Source organism: Pyrgilauda ruficollis, unplaced genomic scaffold, assembly GCF_017590135.1.
Source record: "Pyrgilauda ruficollis isolate IOZ18807 unplaced genomic scaffold, ASM1759013v1 scaffold1, whole genome shotgun sequence".
NCBI classification, from domain to species: domain Eukaryota; kingdom Metazoa; phylum Chordata; class Aves; order Passeriformes; family Passeridae; genus Pyrgilauda; species Pyrgilauda ruficollis.
This window is the reverse complement of record NW_024508100.1, coordinates 22,761,956-22,782,125: the sequence shown is the minus strand read 5'-3', so window position 1 is coordinate 22,782,125 and position 20,170 is coordinate 22,761,956. Positions and strand designations below refer to the sequence as shown.

The 20,170-nt window shown below is 38.6% G+C and overlaps 1 protein-coding gene across 3 annotated transcripts; it reads left to right on the top strand.

Moving 5' to 3' along the window:
- The first annotated feature begins 982 nt into the window (after window positions 1–982).
- Window positions 983–19,381, top strand: AASDH (aminoadipate-semialdehyde dehydrogenase). 3 transcript variants are annotated; one of them, XM_041482173.1, is made up of 15 exons: window positions 983–1,042; window positions 1,872–2,107; window positions 4,441–4,561; window positions 5,257–5,597; window positions 6,363–6,555; window positions 7,100–7,341; window positions 8,668–8,774; window positions 9,228–9,400; window positions 9,926–10,118; window positions 10,633–10,751; window positions 12,054–12,891; window positions 14,000–14,163; window positions 14,747–14,872; window positions 16,072–16,203; window positions 17,238–19,381. In XM_041482173.1, the coding sequence occupies exons 2-15, from the start codon at window positions 1,881–1,883 to the stop codon at window positions 17,634–17,636; spliced, it is 3,375 nt and encodes a 1,124-aa protein (XP_041338107.1). In that variant the 5' UTR covers window positions 983–1,042; window positions 1,872–1,880; the 3' UTR covers window positions 17,637–19,381. The 3 variants fall into 3 exon arrangements, with proteins under 3 accessions (XP_041338107.1, XP_041337931.1, XP_041338018.1); XM_041481997.1 differs by lacking the exon at window positions 983–1,042 and adding an exon at window positions 1,070–1,424; XM_041482084.1 differs by lacking the exon at window positions 983–1,042 and adding an exon at window positions 1,292–1,378.
- The last annotated feature ends 789 nt before the right edge of the window (window positions 19,382–20,170 follow it).

Here is a 20,170-nt window from a genome sequence, read left to right as displayed (position 1 = left end):
TGAAATTCTGTCTGCTACTGTAAACACTAATTTTTGAATGCACTGCAATGCTGAATCTTTATTATGTATTTTTCAAAATCTTAAGTTAAAGAGGAGATACTTTTAAGTGTCATTCTATTCTGACAGCTGGATTTATGCTTCAGGTTACCAGACAGTATCACATACAGCCAACACACACACCAGTGAGTGTGCTGAAGAAGAAAACTCTGGCTTTAGGTGTCGCTATTTGCATTAATATTTTACTGTGAAACTGTTTCTGCTGTATTACCAATGTGCAACTGTGCCAAACTATCACTAAGGGAACGTGACAAACAGCAGAAAGCTGATGTCTAACTTCTCCCATGCAAACATTAAAATGGCTGTGTGTCTTCTCGTTCTCTCCCTGAGGCATCACCGGCACCAGGCGCAGAGGCTTATTTAATAAGGACACTTTGAATGCGCCTCGGAACCAAAGCAAATCCTTTACTGTGAAGGTGGTGAGGCACAGGCTGCCCAAAGAAGGCGTGGATGCTCCGTCCCTGGGAAGTGCTCAAAGCCAGGCTGGATGGGCCATTGAGCAGCCTGGTCTAGTGAAAGGTGTCCCTGCTCACAACAGGGTGTTGGGAATTAGAGGATTTTAAAGGTCCCTTCCAGTCCTTATTATTCCATGGTTCTATGACTTTGTGTCATTAAGTCACGCACGCGGCCCCCAGGCAGTACCGGTGCCCCCTTCCCCGAGCACGGCTCCCGCTACCCTCACCCTCACTCCCCGGAGCCGTATCCGGGGCGAAGCCCAGCCCCGGCCGCCGCCGTTCGCCCCGCCGGGAGCAGGGCATGGGCTGGCTGCAGAGCCCGCCCCAGAGCACAGTCCAGGAATGCTGCGGGGACCGCTCCCTGCAGCCCCAGGGTCCTCCCACTGCCAGCACCGGGAAGGACGGAGCTCCCGCCCCGCAGCCCGGACGTGACATCCCAGCCCGCCCACGGCGGTACGGCCGGCAGGAAGGCCCGTACCACCTTCTGTGCCGGAGGGGGACGGACACACGGGGACCGAGACGAGTGAACTGTGAGCGTGAGGGGGGAATCTTGCTCTTCGCCCAAGCCATCTGCATTAGTTTTTAGCTCCTTTCCCACGTCTGCCGGGGACAGCGGGGAAGGCTTTGGCGCACTCGCTGTTCCTCTCTCCCTCTCTCCTTCCCTCAGGAAGCAATGGCGCAAGGCTCTGGCGGAGCTGGCGCTGCTTGTGGGTACCCAGACGGCGCGGCGGCCACTGGCCAATGAGAGCGCGGTATTACCGCACCCCCGCCAATCGGAGGCGCCGCCGCTGGCGGGCTGGGGCGGGGCCAGGAGGGCACCCGGAAGTGCCGCGCACGGGGGTCACGAGGAGTGCAGGGAGCCGCCGGTTTGTGTCCGTCCCCGTCCTTGTGTCTGTCCCGTGTGGAAACGGGGTAACCTGAAAGAGGAGAGCGGGGGCCGTAGCCTGGATTCGTCCGGTCACCGGTCCGGCTTTGGCGGGAGGGCTCGAGGGGCAGAAACAGGCACAAGCACGAGCAGTGCCTCAGAAGTTCACGTGTTGGGGGTTTCTGCTTGCGAAGGAAATATTCGTATTTCACAATTCCATTGAAAGAGTTACTAATTAATTAAGCTGTGTTAAAGAAGTTATTCATTCAGTGATGCCCAGCTTTAAAAATAAAATTGTAACGGTGAGGAACAAACTACCTCAGTAGAAGTCACGAATCCAGCTTTGCACCTTTTGCAGTCTAAGGCGTGTAGAGCTGGGTATTCTGTGCCACGGACCTTACTTTTTCCCCTCCTTTCTGGTAGTGTTTTGTGTGCCTTTGTAGTCGGGCTGACGTGTTAAAGGTGGGGCGGTGTGAGAGCTGCGGTTCTTGCAGGGCGCGGCGATGCTGCAGGCGCTGGTGGCCCGGGCGGCCGGCGAGCAGCCGCGCAGGCCCGCGGTGTGCTTCGATGCGTGCCGCGGGGAGCCCCCAGCCTCCTACTCCTACGCCACGGTGCTCGAGCTTGCCGCGGAGCTGACAGCTTTCCTTCAAAAGCACTGCGACCGCCGAGGCAGATGTGAAATAGGCCTTTACTGCTACCCGGGAATAAACCTGCCGTCTTGGATCTTAGGGTAATGGTCTGAATGCTTGCACTCTGTGTTGTTTTTTTAAGGGTTGTCTCTGTTAAAGCAAATTTTACAGTTTGTGTTTTTAACAACAACAAAAATGCAGTAATAGCATAGTAGCGCCGTCCTGGCGCTAGAGGCTTTCATCACTCAGGAGAAAAGATGGCAATATGACAATCATTTGAAAAGCCATTGCTACAATATTTCTGAATCTTAAGCCTTAAAGTTGTAAACTGTCTGTAACTGCATCCCTTCTTTAGAAGTGATTCAGCGTGTTTACAGAAATATGAAAAAATTAATGACTTGTGTGGAGAGAGACAGGGAGACTGACTTGGTGATCAGAATCTGATTTTATTGTGGGATACAAGTGCTTATATACTATTTCAGGGAGACTAGTAATGTGTACTACAATGATCAGGTTAAAATCACATACACAAACTTATGCATATAACAACATCTCTTGCTTGCAGAGTTTAATGGGATTTCCTTTTTCTGGTAAACCCATTTGATTTAATCTTCTTGCAATCTAGGTCTAATTTTCAAAGTTCTGTTTGCTTTTGCCAAGGCATCCTGTTATCAAATCTCTTATGTTAACCAGGTCTAAAGTCCATCATCTGTCTTGTGTCCCCCAACATTCCAAGAGACTTGTATATTTATTCTGGTTGTTTAAAACTGGAAGTGATCTGACAGAAAACATCTATTGATAAAACGACTGTGCAGGTTTTTTTTAATGAATGGTCTTGCTGGCTATTAAAAAAAAAAAAAAAAAAAAAGGATGTTCTGAATGCAAAATCCATGTTTTAAGCTAAATGAACATATGTTTAATGTTCCATTATAATATTACGGAAAGAAGTAATGAGCTTTGTAACACTAAAGTGGTGTTGGTTAACTGATGGCTAGGAAGTTGAAATGCTTGTGATCTCAACACTCATGAGTGTTAATCCATGAATTTTTAAAATCCTGCTTCTGCTGGGGGATTCTAATGTTTGTATCCTTTATACAGGTATCTTTTGTATTCCTAGCATTTATGTTGGAATAGACAGTCACAGGATCACAAGCCTGTTTTTTTCAGCTGATGAATACAGCAGCAGTTGTGCTTCCTGTGGGCGTGGTCTGTGTCAGTGTCTTCCTGTTGTTCACACCTCATGTAAAATACAGAATGGCACCAGAAGAGGTACCACAGTGGAGTGTAAGGATTTCAGTGGAGTGAGAAAGCAGTGTAATCATAAACCTTCCACAAGCACTGAGGAACTTTCTCACCAGTCAGAGAAATGCTTCTGCCCTAGCACAGCAGGTTGCTCTGAGATGTTGAGCAGGCACCATCCCTGGAGGTGTTCAGAACCTGACTGGACAAAGACCTGAACAACCTGGAGTGGTGTCACAGCTGGCTCTGCCTGAGCAGGAGGTCGAACTCAGCATACTGATGTTCCTTGCTGTCTGATTTGTCCTGTATCCCAGTGAACTGAGTGTAACAGTTTTCTTTTGCTGTCTGAGGGGGATCTGCTGGGGCCCTTTGATTCTTGCAGCTGTCATTGCGAGTAGCTGGCGGCCGTGTGATGCAGGGCAGGTTTAAGTGCTTGCTGGCACAGGTGGCTGTAGAGCCTGCGGGATGCTGCCCTTCCCACGTCTCCGTTCGGGACCTTGGCACTACTGCAGTGACAAGCACTTGCACAGAGAGGAAGTACAATAAATAAATTGTACCTACCGTACAGAACCCAACAGCAGAGCAAATATTAGGAGTTTTGGGGACAGTTCACGCTTCAGTCGCCGCTTAGTCGCTTTGGTTCTCGGGGCAGTGGTGAGCTCAACGCTTGTGGCTGTCCGGGAGCGCTGCTGCGGGGCAGGGACCGGGAGCGCGGGCACTTGGAGCTCCTCCGCCTGCCTTGTAGGAAAGACATCCCAGGGCCTGCTCAGATTTTCTCATGCTGCATTCTTTGCACTCGTAGGAAATTCAGTGTGCAGGCTTTTGTTGCTTTTTAGAATATGTTTATACGTGTTGTATGTGGGTAAATGAAAAGGTTATATTTCTATTTCTAGTCAATATCAGAAGGTTTTAAAATGTGATGCTATTGGTGTCAGTGATACCCTTTCTCATCACTGACTTGCTTGGCCTGAAATAATATTGAATGTTTTCATCTAGCTTTAGTCTTTTCCCGTGCTGTAAAAGACCAAAAGGCAATACTGATTTTCATCCTACTTCATTACCAACAAGATCTTTAGAAGTCATGACTACATTTTCTAGCTCAGGCAACTGTAAAGGTATAAGAGAAATTTTAGCAAAATCTAAGAGGATTTTCTTATATTTTTTTAATTGTTTTAAAACATTTGTCTTTTATTAGAATCCTTCAAGTTCCAGCTGCCTATTCACCTATTGATCCAGATGCACCACCAGCCATATCCACTTACTTCATGAAGAAAATCAACCTTCAGTATATTCTTGTTGAGAATGACAAAATAAATGTAAGTGTTCAGGCTTCTATAGGAAGCATTAAAGGACAATTTAGGCATGTAGATATGCAAATTGAATTCTGTTTTATTAAGCTGGGATGGAGTGCTTTTGTTTTTTCATGGCAAAAGGTTGTCTTTCTTATTCAGAAAGGAACATGTTTAAAATCAGAAGTACTAAATGTTTCTCTCTTCTTCAAAACAATTGCCTTTTTTCCTTTTACAATGTTGTTCAGGCAACCTTGTTGGGCACTGATATTGGAAGACCTTTTCAGACTTGTTTCTTTATATGTCAGTGCTAAGAGTTGGAAATCTGCAGTAGTTAAAAAAGCTCCTGCATTTAATACTTGGGTTTCTCTTTGTCTAACTCATCCCAAATTTTATACCCTCACTCATTGCAAAGGGAATGGACAAGTTACAATTCAGATTCCTTGGTCTTCTGCAGTGGGTTTTTTTGTATATTTTCCATTTCTTTTTTCCATTTGCTCAGATAGCTGTTTATTTTGCATTTATGAAGTCTGCATTCACTTATAATTAATTTATAGAAATATATGAGCTTATAACTGTCTGATGTGTGTCCTCCAAAAGCAGAGGTATGAAAAATCATAGCTTGTTTGTATGAAATGCTGTTTTCTATTTCATTGCATGCAGTAGAACAACAACAGTACCTCCTGAGTTCCACTTTTTGAATTGTTCATTTTCTCTTGCAGAAATTCCAGATGTCCCATGCTGGCTGTTTTTACCACAATTCTTCTGCCATAGAACATATTGGTTTAACTCTCTTCCAAATGAGCTCAAGCAACACTGATTTCAGTTCTGAAGTAGACAATATGAAAAGTAAATGTGAACCTTTCAAAGCTGTGGGTAACTCACAGCCAGAATATACTCTTTGCCCAGATCAAACCAAAGTAAAATCATCAGAAGCAGGATACATGGATGCTGACCAGAAAGACACTTTAGCTTATGTCTTGCATACATCAGGAACTACAGGGATCCCCAAAATAGTCAGAGTGCCTCATAAATGTATAGTGCCTAATATTCAGCATCTTAAGTAAGTGTGGTTTTCAGTTTTCCTTTCAAATGCTTTTACGAATTTGATGCTTTTAGGATTTTTTTGTAATACTTCAGAGCAGTGTAGGGTTTTTGCTGACACAGCTTCACTTCTTCCTTCTTATCCACCTTTGTGGTTTTTTTTGCTTTTATTTCCAAGTAGAATCATATAACAGTTTGTTTCTCTATCAATATTATACTTAAAGGGTGCTTTGCCTTCATTTTTGGGGTCTGTGCTTCAAATAGTGCACTGTTGCTCTAAGTTTTGTACCATCATCTGGCTTGTGGTTTAAAAGAAACAGACAAAAAAATTAATCATTTGTTCACAGCTATATTAGCTGTGTTCTGTAGTTCTTAATTCATAATTCTTTTTTAGGCTAGCCAGGTATCTTCTGTTTCATTTCACATTAAAAAAAAATATTATGGAAAATACAGTATTTTTCCTGTCTTGTCTTTTTCCTTTCTTCTTCTTTGCTTTTTCTTTCTTTATATTTATCCTTTTTTAATGAGCATCTGTTAGTTGAAATATGCCTTTCAGTGAACTCTGTTGGTGTGTAATATGGTGGGTATCTTCATAAGACACATAATTTGTGCAATCAACAGCTACAGTGCAGGAGCTCTTGCTCAAATTGCATGTCTACGTATTCAGAGCCTTTAAGATTTGAGCTTTGCTAATGCATTTCTTTCATGAATTTCATTCTTTTAGTTGGGAAGGTTTTTTTGACTGCATGCAACAGATTCGTAATTTCTAGCTTTCTTATTTTAGATCTATATTTGAGATCACACAGGATGATGTGCTGTTCCTGGCATCTCCTCTCACATTTGACCCGTCTGTGGTTGAACTGTTCATGGCTCTGACAAGTGGAGCCTCTATTCTTGTCGTACCAAACACCATCAAAATGATGCCTGTGGAGCTCTCTGCTGCTCTGTTTCACCACCACCACGTGACAGTGTTGCAGGTAGGCAAAATCTAAGTGTCTCCAGTGTCTTGCTTCTCACTTTTGCTAATGTGTACTACTTTTTTGTCAGCCTAGAATCTAGTGTTAATAGGACAGGAGTGTTCTTGCTCAAAGGCAATAGCTATCCTTTTTGTTGTAGACTGTTAGCTGTCTAGAAAATTATCATTTGATCAAAACCTCAAACATTTTGTGATAGAAAATACTGAGCTGAAGACTATTTTAAGAAAGCTTTACTTATTAAGAATGAAATGAATAATTCTGTTAATTAAACTTTTTGTTCTGAAGAATCTGGTAATAGAGTAAACTGTTACAGACATTTTAATTACTTTTTAATGGGCTTGATCTTGGAGTATTTAGTCATAAACAAGTTTTAAGTTTTAATGCTAGTTTTTATGCTAACAGTACAACTAAACCAGTGCTAATAGGGTGGTAAAATGTTTGTCATTTTTACAATAATGAGAACAGAAGAGAGGTACACATACACTGATAAAATGTAACAGTAAAATGTAAATGTAATTTCTCTCTTTTAATATGTATCATTCAGGCAACACCAACACTTCTCAGGAGGTTTGGAGCTCACATTATTAAATCAAGAGTGTTGTCTGCAAATACTTCACTTCGTGTCTTAGCCCTTGGTGGTGAAGCATTTCCTGTACTGAGTCTCTTGAAAAGTTGGAAGCACAAGGAGAACAAAACAAGCATTTTTAATCTCTATGGTATTACTGAAGTGTCAAGCTGGGCCACTTGCTACAAGATTCCTGAGGAGGTTTTTAGTGCTGATTTTAGGTAGGAAAATTCACTGTTCTCAATTGCTTGGCATGTAAATGATGAAAATCACCAGAAATAGAACCTCAGTCTCCTGTTACCAGGGCTACTGAGTCCTCATGAGTGTTTATACTGGTGGAAGTTACATTTGGGTTTTATGTAGAAACAGACTAATCCATTGTCTCATGAGCCACTACAGCCCCCTCTCCCCTATTTTAGTAGTGTGGGTGACAGAAATTTGTCCAAAGTGGCTCACCCAAGGTTTCACAGTAATTTAAACTTGAAGAAATACTTTATTTTTATCATTTATCACTCTGTCATATTTCACTCAGTTTCTGACTTGTTTGGTTGTTTGGCATTTTTTCTTCATGTTATTTTATAGAGTTGTGAAAGGTACTTCCCATTATCTCACTGTTTAATTTTCTCTCTGAAATGTGTGATTATTCCATGCCATAATAATTATACATGCAGTTTGAGTTAAATGTGTCCTACAAAATGGGATGGTTTGCACAAATGCTGTGATATATTAACCTGGTGCTTAAACCCTTGAAGACTAAAAATGGTGGATTGTCATGAAGCGTTATTACATTCTCATGTAAAACTAATTTTCTCTGAGTTCAAACAAAAAATGTAATACTTTAAAAGAGAAATTGAACTGGAATTCATTCCAAAGTTATTTAAAGTTGCTTTAAGTTTTGCTTTACTGAAGAAAATATATTATTCTATACTCCCACTCAGAAATAGCTTCTATATTTGATAAATGGGGTCCTGCAACTGCTTGAAGAGGCTGGAGAATGAAGGGAAAGGAAGGAGTTGGTCAGTAGTTCAAGAGAAGTCTATAATACATACATGACATTGAAATGACAATTTCTTGTATTTCAGTCTTTTCTGAACTGAACATTTTCTAAATCTTTTTCTGAACTTTTCTTAACTGTACTTATTAAAATAGAATAAAAACTCAAATTAAGCAGGGAAGAATGAGTTAGAAAGCAGTTACAGATGTTTAAATTGGTTGACTTGATGGGTGTTTCAATCTGGGAGACTTAAAAGTTGACTAAAATGATTGGGGTTCTCTCAGGGTATTTCAGGGTCTATTCAGGCCTTATTTTCTATAGTTCTGTGGGGTCTTCTGGTATATATTAGTGACACCTATGCACACTGATAAGGCTTTTAATTTTTAATAAATTGATACCTTTTTAAAGAAGAAGCATTTGTGGAAAGAAGTCCCAAGCATGTACCTTTGCTCCAATGCCAGTCTTTTAAAAAACTACATGATGCTGATTTCTGGGGCAGTTGTTTTGTGTTCAGAAGAGAAAGACTTCTACTGTTTCTCTCTAATATATTCAGAACAGATTTTCCTATACCTTTGGGATCACCGCTCCTTGGAACAAAGCTTGAGGTCAGAGATGCCGATGGATCTGCAGTTCTTGAAGGCGAGGGACAAATATTTATAGGTTATTTTATATTTCTAATTCTTCTAAGATGCTGTTGTTAACTGACTGACTTTTAATATATTGATTATTTTACTTGATATTTGCCTGTGATATACAGATTGCAATAACATTTTAAGTTCTGATTGGGCTGGGAACCTTCTGATAGTATTTTAGATTATTGGAATCGTGAACAGGAAATTACCATTATTTTATCTGCAGACTATGCCTTCATTGTATTGATTTCTTTTTCCCTTCTTGCATTTTGACATTCTCAGCTGAAGTAATTTCTGTGTATTAACTGAATTAACTGCATAGCCAAAATTGCACATTGCAGAAGCTTGGATGTTGATAATAATATTTCAATATTTCTTATAATTAATGGTAAAATTTAAGAGAATTTGATAAAACATTCTTTATAATTTTCATTTATAGTTGGCTATTTAATATATATGACCACAATCTTTTTTTGTCTAGGTGGTGAAGAACGAATCTGCTTTCTTGATGATGAAGTAGCTGTGCCTCAGGGTACAATGAGAGCAACAGGGGATTTTGTAAGAGTGAAGAATGCAGAGTTGTTCTTCTTGGGTCGGAAGGACAATCAGATTAAACGTCACAGCAAACGTTTTAATATTGAATATCTGCAGCAGGTGAGTGCCCACATCCACAGAGTAGAGTATGCCACTATAAAAAGGCAGCTGTAAGAAACACATTTTTATCATCAGAAATGGGTATTTGCTTGTTTTCAGATGACTTCTGGGAGTCTAAAGGAATTTGGTGGGTGTATTATAAAAAATCTAGTCACATAATTTAGGGAGGGGTTTGTTCTGAGTTCTTGGGAATCTGTTTTATTGTATGTTTTCTTCCAGGAGAATTGAGAAATGTATAAAGATCTGAAAAGTACTGAGTGTAGTGATTGTTCTACAAGACTGAGTGTCAGACTCCTGGATTATATCTCGTTCATGGCATTTTGGCAAATAATACTTGTATTTCTGAGTTCGTTTTTATGTGAAATACAAGTTTCAGCTATAAAAGAAGCTATTTCATAGGATGTTATGTAGGAATGTGAGAAAAATACAATTTTTAAAGGTGTGTGTTTTTTTCATAGTTTTCTGCTTCTTTTACTCTATTGATGAAACGCATTTCAAAACAAGACGAATGTTTTTTAATTACAGGTTGCTGAAGATCTTTGCCAGGTAGAAGCTTGTGCAGTTACCTGGTATCAAGAACAAAAACTTATCCTGTTTGTTTTACCCAAAAATAATTTTGAAGAGAGAGAAACATTTAAGGAACTCCAGAAGCGTCTACCAGCTTATGCAGTCCCTGATGAGATTGTAGTGATTAAAGCTTTGCCTTTAACATCACATGGTAAATGAAGCTATTAAGAACCCTTGCCACTTGCTTTAATGGTATCCATTGTTTTGTTTAAAAAATTTTTTTATTGACCAAAATCCAGTATCTGATTCATGCTTTTAGAATATGTACATTAGATAAGTAATGCCTAGTAGGAAATAGTGGCCATGTATTATTATGTTTTCTTGATGATGATTCATTTGAGAGTCAAAGAGTAGTGGAAAAATCAATTTAGTTTTAACACTGCACATTTCTTACCTCAGTTGCTCCTGTTGCAGTCTGCAACAGAACCCTCACTTCTGCTGAGGAGAAAGCAGGCCTTGAAGGTGGGATTCTGTGGGAGGGGTACATTTTCAAAAACCTTACTGGGTTTCAGGTAGTTGATCAACTGTGTAAAAAAATGCAGATGCAGTAGAGTATGAATAAGGAAATACATACAAGAATATAGTAGCTATTTGGGCAGAGCAGGTTTTGAAAGTGCTAATACCAAAAGAGCAGTGAAAAAAATAATCCTTTATTTTCTGCAAAGGCAAAGTTGATATATGTGAACTGAACAAGATTTACCAGAACCATCTAAACTCCAGAAGGCGTGACAGTAAGCTGAGTGACGCAGAGGAATTGTGGGAAAGATTGCAGTATTTATGGAAGGTAGTATTTTGAGCTGCCTTTTTATCTTTGCAAGTGGATCATTATACATGTGTCAGGAATTAAACAGTTTTAAGAAGTATGACTAATGCAACCAGAACATTCTAGCTGCCTATAGATTTAAGCAGTACAGCTCTATTCTGTTCAGTTAATACTTAAATATAGTTGCTCTGCAGTGGCAAAGAGGGAGTAATTTTTATTTCTCTATCAGATAAAACTGTAGGCTATGAGGTGTAAGCAGTTAGCATAGAAAGAATGTAATATCAATAGCTTGAATGCTGCTTCACATGCCAAAAGAAGGTGTCACTAAAGAAAACAAGGAACTGGGCATGGAAACTTTGTAAAAAATTAGCTGCTGCTTTGTTAGAGTTTCTTATTTCTCAAGGTAATTATAAATTGAAGAGTTCTTTTTTTAAATAGAAGGCACAGTTGCACAACTGTCTCTTGAACTGCCTGTCTGGATTGTTTCTAAATTTCTGTGCTAAAGACTTGTTTTTCAAGGTATTGAAATATGATGGCAAACAATATTACTTTGTTTTTCAAAGGTGGACTTACAAGTTTCACCTGAAAGTGGGATTAGCTGTGGCCTAGCACTCGAACAAGTAAATGTAGTGTATTTATTTGTCTGTGCCGATCCTTTTCACATTAATGAAGTGATATCCCAGGGGATTAGTTGTGTCCTAGACCCATTATGGACAGCAGAAGGTGGCTTCCAAAACCAAAGGGTTTGGATTTGACATCCAGACTTAATAACAAGGGAGTGTGGTAAGAGGCAACTCAGTTATTGCTGTTTGTTGTAGTAACAATGCCATATGCAAAATCTTTCATGAACTGAAGGGCTTATAACTTCAAAAGTAGGTAGGTAAGTAGGTTACTTAAATAATTTAGAAGTAAAAAATACCAGTTTATATAAGTTTTGTTATTAAAATAAAACACCTGAACTGATTTTATCAGAAGACATCTATGTTTTATCTGCAAAGTTGTCATTGATAAATGGTATTGAAAATGGCCAATGAATTCCCTTTAATTCCTTAGATTGCGGAATTGGAGTTGAGCAAGACATTTTGTAGTACAGAATTAGTATGTCCCTATTTCCTTGTTCTTCCCCAATTCTTGTTCTGTCAGTCCCTCTGTTGGCATTAACATTTTTCAATGATTTTCTGCAAAGTAGTGAATTTTCTCAATTGCTCATTTTTAGCACAACTTCCAGGTGTTCAGGTGGATTCTACCCCACCTGAGGTTTTGTGTGTGTGACATGGTATAACACCTGTGGACTGATACCTCTTTCCCTCTTTTTTTCTCTAGTCTGTCCTTGGTCTTCCATGTGATTCCACTGGAATTTCTAAAGATGCAGTATTTCTGTACAGTGGTGGAGACTCCCTAAAGGCACTACGATTTCATGAAGAAATTGAGATGTTAGTAGGCAAAGCTGTGCCTGGACTCCTTGAAATTATTCTCAGCCACTCAATTGAAGAGATTTACAGACATATTCTTAAAATGCTGTTTCCAGATGAAGAACAATTAATGAATCCTGACAATGTTGTGAAAAGAAAATTAAGAGGGAACAATGGAGAGGAATTCCATGGAAAATACATTAAACTGACATCTGAAAGAGGTCTTGAGATTGCTTCAGGATTAATTCCATTTGTTGCACTGAACAGAGGAAATAATTTTTTCTCTATGAATTTCACCAAGTCTTCTATGCAGCCCAAAAATACAGTACAGGTAGGAGTGGAACCACTACAGCAGCCGTCCTCTCTGCATTCCAAGATCCCAGGTGTAATGAAAAGCCATGTGCAAGGGTCTGAACTGAAGAATAGAATTTTAACACTTGAAAACAAGGCAAATGAAAATGACCATTCCTCAGTTCAGCACATCCATGCAGAATGTAGCCATTCATCAGTGGCAGAGCTGGCATTGTGCGTGAGGTGGAAGTCAAACACAAGAAAATGTGTTGATGCATCACCACTGGTTATAATACCAGCTAAAGAAGGAGTATCTGCATCTGTATATATTGGCTCTCACTCCCATGCAATGCAGGCAATTGATCTAGATTTGGGAGAAATAAAATGGGAGAAGACCCTTGGAGATCGTATTGAGTCTTCTGCCTGCGTATCCAAGTGTGGAAATTTCATTGTTGTTGGTACGTCTTGTTTCAGTCTTTATTTTCAATTATTCTTTCTACTAAATACAAGATGAATGACAGAGAATCAAATTTCTTATCTCTGGTTGTCCTCCATCCATCAACTTCCATGTCTGCCTCAGAACTAATTTATTGTTAAATAGAAACAGAAGGAAGAAGTAATTTAAGTTTCATGATAACTAGTGATGGAGCTTATCTAACATAAACACTTGTGGTTTATTATATCCCAGTTTATTAATAAGGAATGGCTACAGTTTCTTTTTAAGTGGTAGATTAAGGTGTGACATTTAAGCTGTTGTTTTTGTGTTTTTTTTGGTTTTTTTTTTTTTTTTTAAAGTATGGCAAGGTAATGCAGTCTTAAAATATCTTTGTAAATTGATAAGAGTTAGAAATTAGTACATGGTACCTCATACTGTTTTCCACAGAGTTTAATTATCTCATTAGACTCTTCTTTTTGGAAATGTAAAGAATGTGTTTGGATAATTTTTTTGGTTTTGTCGTATCTGTTGTCAGCAGAGTTGCCATTATTTATCATGGTGTCATCTTTTTAGCTAATACATTTATGTCACTGGTTAGCACAGATGTCCAAGTGCTGAGGTTTTTAATGCAACTCTAATGTTGCCATCTTTTTGTTTGTATTTTGATTACTGTTCCCTCTTGATAATAAAATTGAATATTTCATTAACCTGAAGGAGTTTCTATGATGACAGTTCAGTTTTCAATAGAAAACTTACAAATTTTATTCTTTTAACACATTTTTTTCAGAGACAAAACCTAGACAAAGAGGTAATTAAAAAAATGGTATTCTCCCTTTTTGGCAACTGTCTGTGTTTTCTAATATTACTACTGAAAAATTTGATAGAAAGGTAGTGAAATAAATATATTCTAAATGTAACTTAGAAAAAACACACAGAACAATCATCTTTGACTGTATCAGCAAAACCTTTGAGCTAAAAACACAGGAGGAGCTTTCAAAAATATTTTGAAACTCTACCTTATGAATAATCTTACTTCTTTCCAGCAGTGATGCAACTAGCAGCATAAGTCATGCCATAAATGCAAATAATCAATATTCTTTTTTTCCCCCACCATGTTTTATTCCACATAGGTTGTTATGATGGCTTAGTGTATGTGCTTCAAAGCAGTGATGGAGAAGTACACTGGACTTTTGTCACAGAAGACACTGTGAAAAGCTCTGCAGTTGTGGATCCTTCCAGTGGACTTGTCTACATTGGATCACATGACCAACACGTGTATGCTTTGGATATTTATGTAAGAAAACTGACTTACTTTTATTTGTAGAACAATAAATATCCAATTTGGACACTATTTATAGTGCACCAGAAGAAGTTCCACTGGTGTTAGTTTTCTTAGGAATCCACAATCACACTTATGAAAGTTAGGCCTGCTGTAGGTGGAGTTAGGATTGTGTGACAGTAAGCAGACTTAGTGGTATTCTCAGTTGTGGTTCTTGTGCTATTAGTTCTGGTTGAAACCAAATCTTAAGTTTCTTAGTTATTAAATTCTCCATAGGTGTTTCAGAATAGGGTGCCTAGCTAGAAATAGAACTGTGGTTTCCAATCTTACATTGTAAATGAGAAGATGGAGGCAGATGGGAAATAGAAGGGGCATATACTGCCTTTTCATCAGCTCAATTTATTTTATTTACTGGAAGAGAAAGCCAATGGCACATGTGTTGCTGTCATGGTGTGTAGATTGTCTTCACTTCTTAGCTAGTATTTGCTGAGTAAACACAGTACTTGGTAATGTTTGACATTCAAAGGTCTTTGTAAACATGATGAGCTCTAACTACAATTGAAAAATTGTTTATTATTCTTTTTTCATGTACTGACAGAAAAAGGTGTGTATATGGAAGTTACACTGTGAAGGTGGAGCTGTGTTTTCATCTCCTTGCCTCAGTTCATTTCCACATCATCTGTATGTTGCTACACTAGGAGGACTGTTACTGGCTGTTAACCCAGTACGTACCTTTGCTTATGTATCTTTCAGCCAAATGTATTTCTGAAGTTAAGATTGCTATTCTAATGAAGGGGAAGATGATCATATGTTGCCATGAAATATTTTTCACTTGCAGGCATTATAATGATATACAAGGTTACCATAATACTTCCCATACTTCAGAAATCTACCTGGTGATAAGGAGGACTGAAATGACTTGGGTGAATTCACATGCTGACCATAGGCCAAAATTGCAGTCAGTTTCTTGTCATTCCTGTATCTGTAACCAGGGATGAGAGCAAGTCTATAGATTTATTTCCTGCCCCCTCCTGCTTTGACAGTAGGACTGGAAAAAAAAAATATACAGAAGTCAGAACAGAATGCAGGAAGAAGCCCCTTCATTCTTCGTACTGCTTCCCTCCCGATATTTAATAGCTGTCCTTTTAATCTCAGTGTGCAGCTCTGTTCTTTGCACTGGAGAAATGGCATTCTTGATAGATGTGGAGCAATTTAATGGTTTTCTGAGGCATTGTTGGCTTACAGCTGGTCCTGCCTGATAAAAGGGACTAGAAGCAGCTGGTAATGTTTCTATACTCACACAACACAGAGCATCAATCCTAATCACCTTTACCTTCCTCCCACTACAACTGTCCTCAGCAGTGACCAGTCTACCATTAGAAAACTAGTGTGTGGTTTTGCAGCAAGAGTGGGCTGTGCTTAAGAAAAGGTATTTTTTTTATTCTGTAATCCACAATAAGAGATAGTTGAGAAACCCACCCACAAGTGAGTCTGCGCCTTCCTATTTTTGTGAATAATCCTAATTCCTGGGGAATGTGCAGGATACAGTAGGAATTCATTGTGACAGTCATAGATAGTGAGTTGCAACATGTCCTGGAGTATCAATATAACTTGATTCCAAAGTATCTCTGCTTCATTGGTCCTTGTCATATACTGAGCAGCTGGGAATGAAATAAAAAACTGAATCTGGCATTTATTAGAACTCTTGCTAATACACTATTAATTATTACTTTGCCTACAGTGAGGAAGAAAATTAGGTTTTGATTACATTTTTGTTTTGTGTGGGTGTTGTTGTTTTGGTTTGGGGGTTTGGCTTTTTATTCCACACTACATAAGGGCTGGGTCAGGCAGTGATGGAAGGGTTTTTTGTGCTGTTTCTGATAGTTGTGTTAAGCATCACATATTCCATGCTGCCACTTACAGGTGACAGGGAGTAAGATTTGGAAAAGCAACCTTGGAAAACCACTCTTCTCCTCTCCTCACTGCAATGAGAACTACGTCTATGTTGGGTGTGTGGATGGAAACTTATATTGTTACACTCATTCTGGAGAAAAGGTAAAAGTGCTGTGGGATTTTTATGTCCATCACAAAACCCTAAATAAGATACTTTATTAGGACTGTTTTCTGAGGCTTAACGATTGACACATACCTTTTTGTGAACCAAACAGAAGTGCCTGTTGTTAGAGATGAGAAAGTAGAAAAACTGTTTGCCTAGGATAGTCCATGGCAAAATCACAAACTCAAGATGCCTGATGCAGTAAGAGAATTTCTCGTTCAGACCTTATACCCAAAGTAAATTGTCAAGTTTAGTGCCAGCAAATGAAATTATTTCATTTGGAGCTTTCCAAGCAGGTTTAAGGTATCTCTTCTGTAAGATGGTAGTTATTCAGAAGTAAAGGTTTCTTAGAATTTTTATGCATTTGTCAAAAAACTGCCAAATCATAATTCTGCTAAGATATGTGTAAGCCTTCACATTGAATTAAGTGAAAGTATTTTTTTAGTTCCTCAGAGATAAATGTAGTTTGTATCTGGTGTTAAAACAACTGACACTGTTCATTTGTTGGCCTGAGATGCATTATACATGGCAATTCCTGAGTCTTTTCTGATTATAAAATACATGTTAGTCCATCCATGCACTGCTCTCTGCTTGCAGCAGTGTTGCAGACTTGGTACTCTCTTGAGGAGGGATCTGCACATTGTTAGCATAAGCAGAGGAAATCTGTATTACAAAAGGAATATATGCCTTTCTGGCAAAGAATGACATATTAACAGGATTCTTGATGTTTATTACTAATTGCACAACAGCCCAAAAATATTCTTTTCCCAGATTGGCCATTTTTATGTGGGCCTCACCAAAGGTAGTAACTCTTCCCTCTTCCACATCTATTTTATGAGACTTTTATTGCTTACTCTCTGTGTAAAACCTTATTTATAATTTGACAAAGATTTACCTGCCCTCACTGAAATCTAGTATGCTTTTGAAATTAAATGCTCTCCTATCAACAATGAGTCTATTAAAAAATTACAGTTGCTGTAAAACTGATAATGTAAAAAACCTTTGGTAATGGGTGGTTATGTTCTTTCTGTAGGTTTGGCAATTTTCCACTAATGGACCAGTGTTTTCATCTCCATGCCTCTCAAGTTTAACTAAGCAAGAAATATTTTTTGGCTCTCATGACTGCTTTATCTACTGCTGTAACATGGAGGGTAATTTACTGTGGAAATTTGAAGCCACTTCAAGTGTATATGGAACACCATTCATTTTCCAAAGTGATGACTTAAATAACAAAATTCTCTTGGCAGCAGTATCTACAGATGGCAAAGTGTGGATCCTGAATGCCAAGAGCGGAACAGCAGAAGGAGTAGATAAGCTTCCAGGGGAGGTTTTCTCTTCGCCTGTAGTATGGGGAACAAAGCTTGTTGTTGGCTGTAGAAATGATTATGTTTATTGTCTGGATCTGTATATAGCAGGAAAAAGTAACAGCTAAGATGTCAGGCTGCTTCCTTGTTATTGTTTACATTTGTAAAACTAGGAGCTCACAGGTGCTCTCTACCCCTCTGCCTATTTTGCTGCAGGCAAGAGATGCTCCTTGCAGTCTTATCAGGTGGCATTTTGCATCAGGCAGTGTCCAGAATGGAGGGAGGATGGCTGCTCAGCACCTTGCCAGGGAGGGGACAAAGCGTGTAAGGTGCCATATTCCACAGCTTGGATAGCAGGCTTATCTCCGAGGGAGGAATGTGCTGCTTTCTCTGAGACCCTCCTCGCCTGTGCCTGGCTCTTCTTGCACCAGACTAGTGTTTGTCTGTCTGTCAAGATTTCTGTGCCCGGCAAGCTAACCCAGGTCCTTTTTTGAATGTAATTTTTAACTTGATTTCTGGAGACATAGCCTGAATTTCATATACCTGGAAGGAGCCACCTGTTTACTACAGTTTGTACAAACAGAATAGTTCATCTTTTGTGGACCTAAGCCTATCATGGATTAATTAATCTAGCATATACTTAGACTCCATTGAAGTCAGTAGGAGTTGCCTGTTTTATTCTAAAGCAGAAATAACACTATAAATATTTATTATATTTCAATGACAGGAACAGTATGAGTTCCAAGATGAAGTGTGCACTGCTCAAATTAACCACTGTAAAAGAATTTTTTAAAGATATTTGAATGAATGCTGTTTACATTGTCTTCAAAAGAACTATTAATAAAAGGTTGTGTAAATTGGGTTTTGTGTTCTTTAACACCTTAGCAATAATTACCAGTGGTTTTGGTAATGCAAATCAAGTACTTGCAGTGGCAAAAGTACACTTCATTGAGAGCACTTCCTGAGAGTCTTCTAAAAGAAGTGTAGTAGAAACTCTTATCTTACTTGTTCTCATGAGCCATCTACTTTGAATCCTGTGTAGTGTGTAGTACAGTTGTAGCACTGTAAAAAGTTCTATTTGTAAGGCCAACCTGAACTACATGATCAGCAAAATGAGACACAAAGGACATATATCAATGATTAGATAATTTTGACCAGGTTATAGTTTAATAAGATTTAAAATGACAGTATAATAAACAATTGCACTTTAAAACATTTGAAAAATTAAAAAAGTACACAACAAATACCCCACAATTATACATCTTGTAGTTTTTATACATTACTATATGAACATAGAGGTTAATCATATATAACCTTGTCAAAAGAAATGGTATTTTGTGTTTGTATAAGTTACAAAAAATTGAGACAATATACTACATAGTGGTTTATTCGGTTCTTAAAACATTTTTGCGGTTTTAAACTGGGTAGTAGTGCTTTGGATTTATTTTTACAGATTTCCAATACTTTATCAGAAATGGCTGCAACAAAGCTAAAGCAAAGTAAAACTTCACTTCATTGGTATTTAGTGCAAATCTTTGTTAATTTAACATGAAATGTTACTGTTGCACATGTACACTCTGGAAATGTTTCTATCAAGTACTGTACATAATACAGTTTCCATTGTTACACTAGATACCTTTATGGTTGGAAAAAAACTCTGCTTTGAAGCTTTAGTTTAGGACCATCCTTAATGAAATCTCTATTCTATGTGCTATAAATGGATTGTATTGGAAAATTGCATCCTTATGTCATGCACAATAGCACCTAATTTTGCTATGCTTTTCAGAATACCAGTATCTTTAATCCTGATTTACTTCACCTTCTCTGTATTTCTACCTGGCTCCCCCTCCCAAAAAATAATTGTAAAGATGGATTTCAGGCAGTTTAGTCATTACATATCCATACTGCAGGTAAACAAACTTGGAAAAATATAAATTTAAATTTAAGATGCACTAATTCCAGGTGCTAGCAGAGCAAAAGGAATTACAGGGCCAATTCTTTCTTCAGATATTGAAGGCAATAAGTTGGGTGGTTTTCCCAAGCATTTGAGAGCAGCATTGTCTCATTTCTGCTTAAAACATGTTACTTATATTCCTGGTAAAGGTTGCTTTAGAGGTTTTGGTTTTAAATATGAAACTGAGCAAAACTGATGGCTTAAGACACCCAAGAAAGCCCATCTTGCTGCTGCACATGTACTCAATCTAACACATCCATTGTGTTTGTGCTACTGTAACCATGATACTGAGCCCCTGTTTTCTGTTTGGTGGGAAAGGCTGTACTTGCTAATGATTTTTGCTGAAACTCCTTTTTGATTCTAAGAACAGAGTGTACAACAGGTTTCATTCTGTTTCCTGCATAGTTTAAAATGCTGTTTCTCATGCTGCTTACAGCAGTTTGGCTAAAACACTTCCATGAAGCATATGTTGTATCATTCTATAATGATGGAATTTCTTTTCATGAAAATGTCTCCCTTTATGATGTTGTAGGCTTAAAAGTTCCTTTGAGCCTTATGGTTGCAAGAAGGAGGCTTTCAATATTTCAAATTTTATTTATTTAATAGGGTGACATTTTAAAATGCAGGCCTAGAGATTTCTGTGGGATGTTGAGAATAGTGACATTTTTATTCCATTTATGGACTTTATCCTTTTTTTGTAAGAGGGAG